At 42.8% G+C, this 11,129-nt stretch overlaps 1 protein-coding gene across 2 annotated transcripts in view; it reads left to right on the top strand.

Moving 5' to 3' along the window:
* LOC122334557 (macrophage mannose receptor 1-like) overlaps positions 1-5,005 on the top strand; it is a 12,568-nt gene extending 7,563 nt beyond the window's left edge. For both annotated transcript variants that reach the window (XM_043232558.1, XM_043232556.1), the window contains one exon: positions 3,565-5,005. In XM_043232558.1, the coding sequence (XP_043088493.1) occupies positions 3,565-3,920 (356 nt within the window). In that variant the 3' untranslated portion in view covers positions 3,921-5,005. The remainder of the gene's footprint in view (positions 1-3,564) is intronic.
* The last annotated feature ends 6,124 nt before the right edge of the window (positions 5,006-11,129 follow it).

Here is an 11,129-nt window from a genome sequence, read left to right as displayed (position 1 = left end):
TCTCCCGGAATATGGACAGCATGCACTGATTTGGACCGCGGTTGTCGCCAGAGAAGGAGATATTGGGAGCGAGCCAAGACACGCAATGTGATTGTATACCCTTCCTGGTGGTTAAAATACGAAACAGTTGCAGTGTTGTCTGTGCAGATCTAGATGACTAGATGCACTGCCAACAACTGTAGGCAGTTGATGTGCGAAAGCAGTTGAGGCCCCATCCAGAGCCCCAAGGCTGCCTGCCCATTGCACATGGCACCCCAGACCAAGGTGGAGGCATCATGCCGGGACACTTGTTCTAAGGGAAGCCCAGCCTGTAGAAAGGCAAGGTCCAACCAAGCTCAATGTTCACACAGAGTGTCCCATGGAGCGATGCCCATCACGGAACTCGGGGGTGAAGCCAGTGGTCTCATATGAAGCAATCCGAGCGGTGTGGCAGCGGCTGTGAATGCCATGTGCCCCAGCAGACTCTAAAAGTGTTTCACTGGAGCCCCTGTCCTGCCTCTGAAGTAACTCAAGCAGTTCAGCAATGAATGGGCGTGCTTTCTCACGCCTGTCATACTCACCGAGTCTCCACACAGAGAAAAGAGATTCTTAGCACAGGGCAGAACTTGCACTTTTCCCAGTTTACCTGAAGCCTCAACTGGTTGAGATGATGAAGCACTTGGTCCCTGTGATTGCCCAACTCTTCTCGAGGTTGGGCCATGATGAGCCAGTCATTGAGAAAATTGAGGATCCTGATGCCCAACTTTCCGTAGCAGGGCAAGGGTGCCCTCCACAACCTTTATAACGATGCGGGGGAACAGGGACAGCCTGAAAGAAAGGACCTTGTACTGCCAGGCTTGACCCTCAAACACAAACCAAACAAATTTGCTAATATGTTTCTGCATCAACATTCTGAACGTAAGCTTGTGAAAACACACTGTAACGGTGGCGTATTTCATTCACAAACACAATATGAAAAGTTAGTTCGGGCGCCAGGCAGATTAAATCCACCAACAAAATAGTTTAGCTCAGAATGAGCTGACCACCAGTTACACACTGTTTACACTCACATAATCCACACCCATGAACAAGCACGAGAAAAAAAGATACATATATACGTATAAATTCAGTGAAAATGTATAATTTCAGATTTTCCCCAAAACAAGACAAATGATCACATCACTCAAGTTCTTTTAAGTAGGCTATACAGAGTTCATAAGAAGAAAGAAAAGAAAAGAGAAAAAGAGAAAAGGGAAAAACAAAGGCTTTTCAATTTCCAGGGACTTAATTTCCCACAACTCACAAATGGAAAGGTGGAATATATATGGAATATGAATGTAGCAATTATGAATAAAATGTGCGTTTATGTGTTTGTGTGTGAATTTGTTTGTTAACTGTGTCGTCGGGGCAAATACCAGCTGTTCGAGTTTGTATAGTGGTGCCCAATGTTCAATGTGCGCTCTCCTAGGCTCCGCCTCAGCTCGCATATGATTAAAGTTCAGATAAAGCGTGTTAATAATAATATAAGTGAACGCAGAGTACCTCAATCCATTTGGAATCAGCTCACTCTTACGACATCTTACGAGCAATCCGAAGCACAGACGCCAAACACTCAGATCCAATGAACAGCACCCCAGGCGGGAACGGCCAAGCACAGACTCGACGACGATCCAACGACAGCGTCCACAACACAAGCGATATCCTCCAATCCTCCGACTGTGGAACAAGCCGAAGCACAGACGCCAAACACTCCGATCCGATGAACAACACCTCAGGCGGGACTGCTCAAGCACAGATTCGGCGATCGCACCAGCAAAACTCCCGCAGCATTCACATAGGATCGCCGGTCTCCCCAGTCTCCACAGTCATTGCATTGAAGAATCAAAATGTACAACACCAATAATCGAAATCACTCGCGACTCATGTGTCGCCTCCGCCATGACAGTTGCACTTTGACCCCCGACGCACACACCCGCACGTTTGTGTGCCCCACTTTTATCTGTTAGGTCCGCTCTGTATAACGTGTATGTTTCTTATTGGTCACACACACACACACAAATAATAATAATAATAAAAATAATAACAAAAATACTGTACGATTCATTTAATCGCTACAACACAGATCCAGGAACCACCTCCTTTCTTGAGCGTGATGACATAAGGGCTGTAAAACCCCAACTCCATCTTGGCTGGAGGGACCGGCTCGATTGCATCCTCTGCCAGGAGGACAGCAATCTCCTTGTGCAAGACAGTAGTGTCTCAGACTGCCACCAAAGTCTCTAGAATGCCCCTGAACCTGGGAGGTTGCCGGGTGAGCCAATGCAACGGGTTGGGTAACGCAAGCCATGCGCCCAACCTCAGTGCGAGTGGCTCTATCAGTGTCACCCACCTTCCTGGAAATGTGCCACGGTGGACAGTGAGACTGGATAGAGCAGAAGGCATCGCATCATTACAGTAGCACTGCACTGCTCTCTGGAAGTACTGTACAGAACCACGTAGGGAGGAGTAGAGTCTCCTTTATTTGAGCTATCAGCCTTGTCTGTCATTGCCAAAGATGCCATTAATGAATGGACTATTTGTCCTATTCCCGTCTGTTGGGCCTGTTTCATGTAATCCTGTAGAAAAATTGTCTGCCTGTTTAATTTCACTCTGTGACATTTCACGAGTTTGCACTTACACATAATTAATCATAGTAAATTACGGCGGACTACCGAGTCCAGAGTTTTTTCCTCTTGTCCATGAACTCTAAAAATACACCTCATATCTTTCACATTAACTTCATAGAGTCACCACCATAGAGACTACTCATAAAATGTCTACTTGTTCTGTTTCATCAAGTGTGTCTGTTGAACCATCTGCCTTACCAGTCCTAGTCTGTGAACCTGATTTTCTTATGTTCCCGGCCTTGGCCCTTGGGGCTATAAATGCTCCCTCTATTGTCTGTCTCTGCTTCTCTATTGTATCTGTCTGGGCCTCCTGACCAGTCTGAAGCTTTGCCATGGATGCCTTTAGATCTGTTTGCTCCAGTCTGCGGTCTTCTGCTTCATTGTGGTGGTTTTCTTCTCTGCTTGCTCCACTCTGGTGGGCTCCTGTTGGCTGAGATTAAAACAGTACAAATGTCTCTAGAAGTAATTCTCACCAACAAAGCAAAAAAAAAAAATTACACAGTGAACATTTGCCAATAAACCAAATAAATACTTAGCCAACATTTTGCATTGTTGATCTCATGCCCAGGGATTGGAATAAGGATTGGATTCGATAAAGAAGGCACCTGTCATCCTGATAATAAAACAATATGATTTTCAGGGCATTTTGCAAGCTTTACTCTTCTCAGTCAGATCTCACTTCAAGTGACAATATAAATAAATTCCTTGCAAAACGAATTATTCTGTAATTAACTGAAATGCAAAGACAGATGCTAAACAAACCAATTGAAATGAAATACAACCTTTTTTGGAGTATGTTGCAGTCATCAAAATGAAAAACATTTTTTAGCGCACAAAAAATTCTAAAAGTACATGGCACTGGATCCTGTATTTACGGTAAAGACTTCAAGTTCTGTATGCTGATTTGTTTGTGTTACAGATAAACTGGTTCTGATCCGAGAGAATAAGACGTGGACTGAAGCTCTGAGATACTGCAGAGACAGAGACATGGACCTGGTGTCGGTATATTCGGAGCAGATACAGCGACGGGTGATGGATGTGACCTCGAGAGCCTCGTCCAATCACGTGTGGCTGGGTCTGCGTCACTCCTGTGCACTAAGATTCTGGTTCTGGGTCAACGGTAACACCATGTGCTACAATCAGTGGGCTCCTGACTACACCATTGGACTGGACGACTGTGTTAATACGGTCAGATCCGGAGCCATTCGGACCTGCGACAATCGCTGGATCAGCCTCCCTGAAACTGATAGAAACAACTTCATCTGCGTCAAGTGAGCGCTGGAGAGAAATGGAATCCCGGTTATAAATATTTAGTACTTGCAATTAGATTACACTACATTTTAAAAATCCAATAGTTAATTTCTTATGGATTACACAATGCCAGTAAATTATTAATGTAATCACATAATTAACCAAAAGGGCTCAAATCTAGCCACAGACTAAATATGTGTGGAATGTCATATAATAATAATCTACCCACTTAAAGCAGATTTATAATCAGGAAGCTTTCTGTAATTGAACTCAAATAATCTCTATTTTAACCATTAAGTCTTTTTTCATTTTTTTACTTGTTAATCAAATATTTGATTCAGTTTGATTCAGACTCGAGGTGATGGAGACAAATATTTACTATGTTTTCTTTCAGTTCACATTGATAGGTAATTTTTTTTATTGCATGTTACTTTTGCTGCATTTAGTACTTACTGCACATTTATTTTTCTGGAACTGATATGTTTTGCAAATTTCTTCTACAATGACTACAAATGTAATCATACACAACTATAATACATTCAACTTAATTTTTTTTGTGTTTTAACCCATGGTTTAGCATCTTAAAGAGGTTTTACTTCCATATTGTGCCCAATTCGACAAACTGACAAAAAGACCTTTTGTGTTTAGAAAGGAGCATTTTCAGATTTGAATTAAAGATTAAGGCAAACTTATTTATTTTTTGTGGATTGACTGATTGATTGGTTTACTACAAAAATAGCAACGTGAGCTAACAAAATAAATATAATCCATTTTGATTTCATGTGGGCTTTAAGATGCGGATATGTCACGTTGTTGGTTTCGTTTTCCTTGTTTCTTGCGTTTCCTTTTTTTTTTAGTATGTTCTCATTTGTCACCATAGTTGCTGATTTAGGTTACTCACCATGCTTCCTTCATTATTGTATATTTATCATTCCTTCACTTGGCATTAAAAATTGTTGGCAAATGTGTGTGATGTCCCTGTATAAAACCATCTACAATGAATACAAAACATAAATTGATAAATGTAACGATTGTATACAAAGATAATAAAGATTCATTGAGTGATATTAGGAATAAAATCATATCACATCAATCAAATTTGTGCCAAATGTGCAGCTGCTAAATTCAAATCTGTTCGCTGGTGGGCAGAGAGCCAGAAACACACACCCAATCTCATACAATTCTGTTGAGCTTATGAACGCAAGAACCAATCAGAGGTGTTCAGATGAGTCATTACCGAAACCGAGTGCTGTCTGACTGAACTATCTCATCAGGAACAACAAAGTGAAGTTAAATTCATCAGATTCTCCATCTCAGAAAAAAAACATTCCCCTCCTAAATATACGGGTTTCCATTTAGGAATTTTCCGAATTTGTATCTGGTCACAAATTGGTCTCATTCTTGGCGACTTGTCAATATGTGAAGCGGTCCTATCATGACAAAGGAGGATTAATTGATTTTGCCATCTCAAATCATAATGCGGTTTTCTAAACCCTCTACACTAATCCTCTCTCGTCCATTAAACTCACTTCTCCCACTTCTGTCAAGCTTTCACTGCCTCAAGTTCTCCATTTTTTTTAATACTAGCCAACAATCTGACTTCTCTGTAGAGGTGCTTTTAATAGCTCTTGTATTTTAGATCTTGAAGTAGGGTTAGAAAGCTGTTATGCAGGAAAGCAGAAGGGAAGTGGAAAAAAGTTAAACTTTAACTTTAAAAAGTTAAAGTTTTCTCCTCATCTTTTTAAAATAACCTGATTGATACTTACCAGTGTAAACTTAAGGAACTTGTATGTCTCTGACTTAATCTAAGAATTATTTTTGAAACTTTCAAGTCCTTTGCCAAGCCAACCAACTAATTCTACTTTAAAATTGCGATTGCTGAATTACTTCTATAACAAAATAGAGAGTTTAGCCATTTAGAGAAGGCTTTTTTTTTAGAGCCTTCAAATTTAAGTCAATTTAGACCAATTACTAAGTGTAATGAAACTGTAGGCCTCGTTTCGTAGGGGAAATGAAAAGACTCTCAAATGTATCTTATTATTAATTTATTCCTTTCCTTTCCTTGGGAAACTGGATTTTTGTCTTGTAAGCTGAGGTTCAATAGAATGAAATACAATAAAGAAATAATACAAGTTCTCTGGTACTTTCTCTTAACCTTGGTAAACTTTCAAAAACAATCTAAAAAAAAACCCCACAGATTTGACCAAATTATTTTCACTATCAGAACACACCAATTAATTTTTCAAACAGCTGTGACAAACATCTCAGATGAAAAGTAAATCTGATATGGGACTCTGTGAGTTGAATTCGAATGACTGCCTTAAAAGAACTAAATAAATCTTGGCTCAGCTCCAAGGAACACTGTTATAACCCAGTTCAACGGTTAGAACAACTCTTGTGAAATCAACCAATGATTCGGTTCTCACACCAACCCAATTTGATCATTGAATTCAAAATTTCAGTTCAGTTCAATCTATATCAGTGAACAGTTCGTGTGTTTGTGTGTGTGTGTGTGTGTGTGTGTGTGTGTGTGTGTGTGTGTGTACCAGTCCGTAGCAATGAAGAGTTTGACGTGATGACTCTAGATGACTTTCACAGCTGGGTCAGGGCAGTGAAGAGATGTTGTGAGGATGGCAGGGCAACAATAAAACAACAAAACTCCGAGTAGCCTTTCTGGAACAAAATGGTGCAGCTCAGCCACAGCACGAACTGATTAGGTCTCAAAGAAAAGTGCTTCTCAAAAAAATACAAAATAAACAAGAAACGACAGACAATCCTGAAAAGATGCAAAAAAGATGCAAAAAAACAAACCAAACACTCTGTGTGACGCTCACTTCCAGTTCATGTTCACATTCTCGCGCACTAACAAGTGCACTTGAATGACGTACAGCAGCCTCGGTCTCTCAGCCGAACCTTTGGAAAAAGACTCTTCCCAATCTCACACAATGGCGTTAGTGCTCACTTAACTCACCAACTTAATGTATTAAAACCTTTGCTACGCGTTTCCCTCCCACAGCAGTCATGGCGTGTCTCTCTCCTTCTTCCTCGACAGCTTTTTTTAGAACTCCCTGTCTGGTGTTACTTCACCAATGGGAATGCCCACAAACGTCATTATTGGGCACTCAACCTCAGACTGTTTGTGTATTTTAAGTGTGTGTGTGTTTTCTGTTGTCTCTGTGTTGCCTTGCCCCTTTGCCCCCTAATCCCATTTGTTCCCATGGTAATTGATTGAATAAGAAAAAACAAATACAACAAATGTACTTCTCGGACAGAGGTTTTGGTAACTGTCATGACAGAGGGGTCTGAGGCGTGCGGATCCATATGCAGGCTTTTATTAAATGAAGACATGGTCAAAACAGGCAGGCGTCAAACAGGGCAAACAGGAGTATCAGAGACGAGGCAAACACAAAATCCAAAAACAGGCGGTGGTCAGGTCAGGCAGCAAACAATCAGAGAATCCAAAGACAGGCAGGGTCAAAACCAAGGAATCTATAACTAGGGAAACACAAGGGATACTAGGAACAACAATCTAACAGGCAAACAATGCAACCTGCAGGTGAGTGGCTTGCTGCAGTTTTTATAGTCCTGGAACAGGAAGTAGCAGCAGAGGGAGTGATCGCAGATCACCCAGAGGTCAGGGCTCCCTCTGCTGGCTTGGTGACAGTAACAGAGGAAATAATGGAAACGACTTGGAAAAATAAAAACTCTATGAGTGGAGAAAACAAAACCAGTGAACTGAACAAAGAGATAACCGCGAACATCTTACTTGATGTAGCTTTGAAGGGCTTGATGAAACAAACTCGTCCAATTGATTACAGAGACCGTCTCTGCATTTAATAACAAATTGTTCAATTTCATCATTATACATCCCTATCACTGCATCCTTCTACTTTATACTGTTGAGTGCTTTGATATAACCTGTGTTGTTAGAAGCGCTATATAAATAAAAATGATTCATTGATTGATTGAAACAAAGCAGGAAACTCACAGCCGAGACTCAAAAACCGAGTAAGAAAAAGGAGAAAAACACCACTTAAATACCCAAAGGGGAAGACAATACACAGGTGACCTGGATATTGCTTACAAGGACACACAAGGAAGAACTAAAGTACAGGGGAACATAGGGGCCTCTAGAGGCACGGAGACCAACTACAGGAAGTAGGATGCTGACAGGACCCCCTCCTCTAGGAACGGCTCCTGACGTTCCTTCCAGAACACCCCGTCCTCTGGGAATGAAACTCTCGAATCAAACTTGGGTCCAAGATGTCTTTGGCAGGCACCCAGGAGAGCTCCTCTGGCCCGTAGCTCTCCCAGTCCACCAGATACTGCAAAGAGTTCTAGACCCTACGGGAGTCCAGTATCGGGCGGACTGTATAGACTGGATCGGGCTCATGGGCAAGGGCCTCTCACACCATTCTTTCCAGTTCCCATTGGAGGGGCACAACAATCCTAGACCTTGGAATAATTGATGCCAAAGGCTTCGCTAGTGTCTTGGGAGAGTAGGCTTGAGACAGGGCATCTTGGTTCCGAGTCTGTACAATAGGAGGGAACCGATTGAAAAACAGGGACCATCGAGCTTGCGAGGGTTCTATCGCTTAGCCTGCTGGAGATATTCCAGGTTCTTGTGGTCCGTGAAAACCTGGAAAGGGTGCTGTGCCCCCTCAAGACAGTAGTGCCACTCCTCCAAGGCAAGTTTAACTGCAAGCAGCTCTCGATCCCCCACGTGGTAGTTGTGCTCGGCATCTGACAGGCGGTGAGATATGAAGGCGCAAGGGTGTAATTTGCCATCCTCACCCTTTTGTGACAGGATGGCTCCTACACCCACCTCTGAGGTGTCCACCTCCATCACGAAAGGTCTTTCTGGGTCAGGGATCAAAAGAATGGGAGCAGAAGAAAAACAGCACTTGAGATTCTCGAAGGCCCCCGCTGGCTCTGGACTCCCATGAATTTTGGTTCTTCCTCCTTTGGTAAGTGCCATCAAGGGTCCGGGGATTATGACTGTGCAGTCAAGGGTGACCCAAGATAACAGGATACTTGGGGGAGTCAATAAGATAGAAGGTTCCAGGGACTGAGTGGCCTCTGTTATCTTGCCTGGTTCCAGAGGTCTGCCATCCAAAACTGTTACTGCCTGGGGGTGAGGAATAAGCTGGGTAGGGATCTTAAGTTCCTTAGCCAAGGATTGATCCAGGAACTTACCTGATGTCTAACTCATCTTGAAGGGGCTCAGACAACCCTCCCTGAAAGCAGACCCTCAGTGCCTCATCATTCCATCCGCTCCTTCCTGCTGTGGTCCGAAACTCAATGGCAACATCTGCTGTGCTACGAGAACCCTGATGGAGAGTGAGCAGATGTTTGGAAGCTTCCCGCCCACTAACCGGATGATCAAACACTCGCTCGAACTCTTCCACAAATGCTGTGTAGGACTCACAACAGGCATCCATCAATTTATTAAATTGTTTTGTGATCTTCCATGACACACAGATGTTTCCCCGGAGAAATAAAAAAAAGAAGATATAAACAAGCCAACAATCCAGTCTAGTGCTGTACAATGTATGTGGAACTGAAAGACAAACTGAGGTGCACTTCAGTGAAAGTATTTTTACTTTTTCACTATTCCGTCTTACTCTTGTTTTTGAAATACATAACCATAAACTGATCATGACTGATTATAACCTGCCACTAATCTTAAGAGACAGCTTCCTGTATTTTAATAAGAAACCTTCATTTTATGCTGTTTTTACAAATGAGAACATCTCTACTTATGGTTACAAATGCGTCTCCAAAATATGGTTAAAGCAAGACGGTACTAGTGAATACAGTAAAAATATTCATTAACAGATGCTATATGTGTCATGAACAGCACCTCTGTGGCTCTCTCCGACCACCACCGGAGGGAGCTCTCACCGGAATACTAAGACTACATTTCCCACAATCCCGTACCTTGGGCTGATTACAGCCACCAGGTGTTCCGCATTATCCAGCCCTTATAATGGACTCTCTCACGTTCTCTCATCGCGAAGTCTTGTTTGTGTTTACTAAACTCAAGACAAGCCAGGTGGTCTTTATTCTTCTCCCGTTTTGATTTTAAAGTCACTTACCGCCCAGGGTCAAAAAACACCAAAGCGGATGCTTTATCCAGGCAGTTCGAGAATATCCCTCAAGAATCCCCTCATGAACCCATCCTACCGTCAGCCCGCATTATCGCTCCAGTCCAGTGGGACATTATGACCGAGATCACAGAGGCTCAACTCTCCGAACCAGCGCCTTCAGCCTGCCCCCCTAATCGAACCTACGTACCACAAGCGCGTTTACAAAGAGTTCTGCACTGGGTTCATGATACCCCCAGCGCCGGTCATCCAGGCATCACAGCCACTCTCCAGCTAGTTAACAACCGTTTCTGGTGGTCAACCATTCGTTCAGACACCATCCACTTCGTTCAACAGTGTGAAACATGCAATATCACCAAGACCTCCCATCAACGCCCAGCAGGACTCCTTCAACCACTACCCATACTGGAAAGACCTTGGTCACACATAGCCATAGACTTCGTAACCGACCTACCAGTCTCCAACTCCTTCACCACGGTGCTCACAGTCATAGACCGGTTCTCTAAGTCATGCAGATTCATACCATTGCCCAAACTACCCACAGCCTGGGAAACCGCCGAGGTCCTCTTACAACAGGTATTCCGCTTTTACGGGTTACCCGAAGATATTGTGTCTGATCGCGGCCCACAGTTCACCTCTCGAGTCTGGCAAGCATTCTGTTCACAACTAAACATCAACATAAGTCTCACTTCAGGTTATCACCCTCAATCCAATGGCCAAGCCGAACGGCAGAATCAAGAGCTGTCTCAATTCCTCCGGAGCTACTGCCACAATAACCAACAGGACTGGAGTCGTTACTTAGTTTGGGCTGAGTATGCACAAAATTCTTTAAGGAAACAATCCACTGGACTCACTCCCTTCCAATGCGTTCTGGGCTATCAACCGCCTTTGTTTCCTTGGTCCGGAGAACCCTCAGCATTACAATATCATTACAATATGGGCAGGTTTAAATATGAAAATAAGGCCTTTTCTAATTAAATATGCACTAAAGCTTACATTTCCAGAAAATGGATCTAAACACTGGATACAGTCAGGTTCTGCTGAAATGGAGGAAAAAAACCTTTTGAAGGAATTGAAATCTAAAGATATATAAGAAATGTAATTTTTAAATATTTTTCTTCCAGCA

Source organism: Puntigrus tetrazona, unplaced genomic scaffold (assembly GCF_018831695.1).
Source record: "Puntigrus tetrazona isolate hp1 unplaced genomic scaffold, ASM1883169v1 S000000575, whole genome shotgun sequence".
NCBI lineage: Eukaryota > Metazoa > Chordata > Actinopteri > Cypriniformes > Cyprinidae > Puntigrus > Puntigrus tetrazona.
Note: the sequence above shows the minus strand (reverse complement) of the source record. Positions and strands in the feature narration are given on the sequence as shown.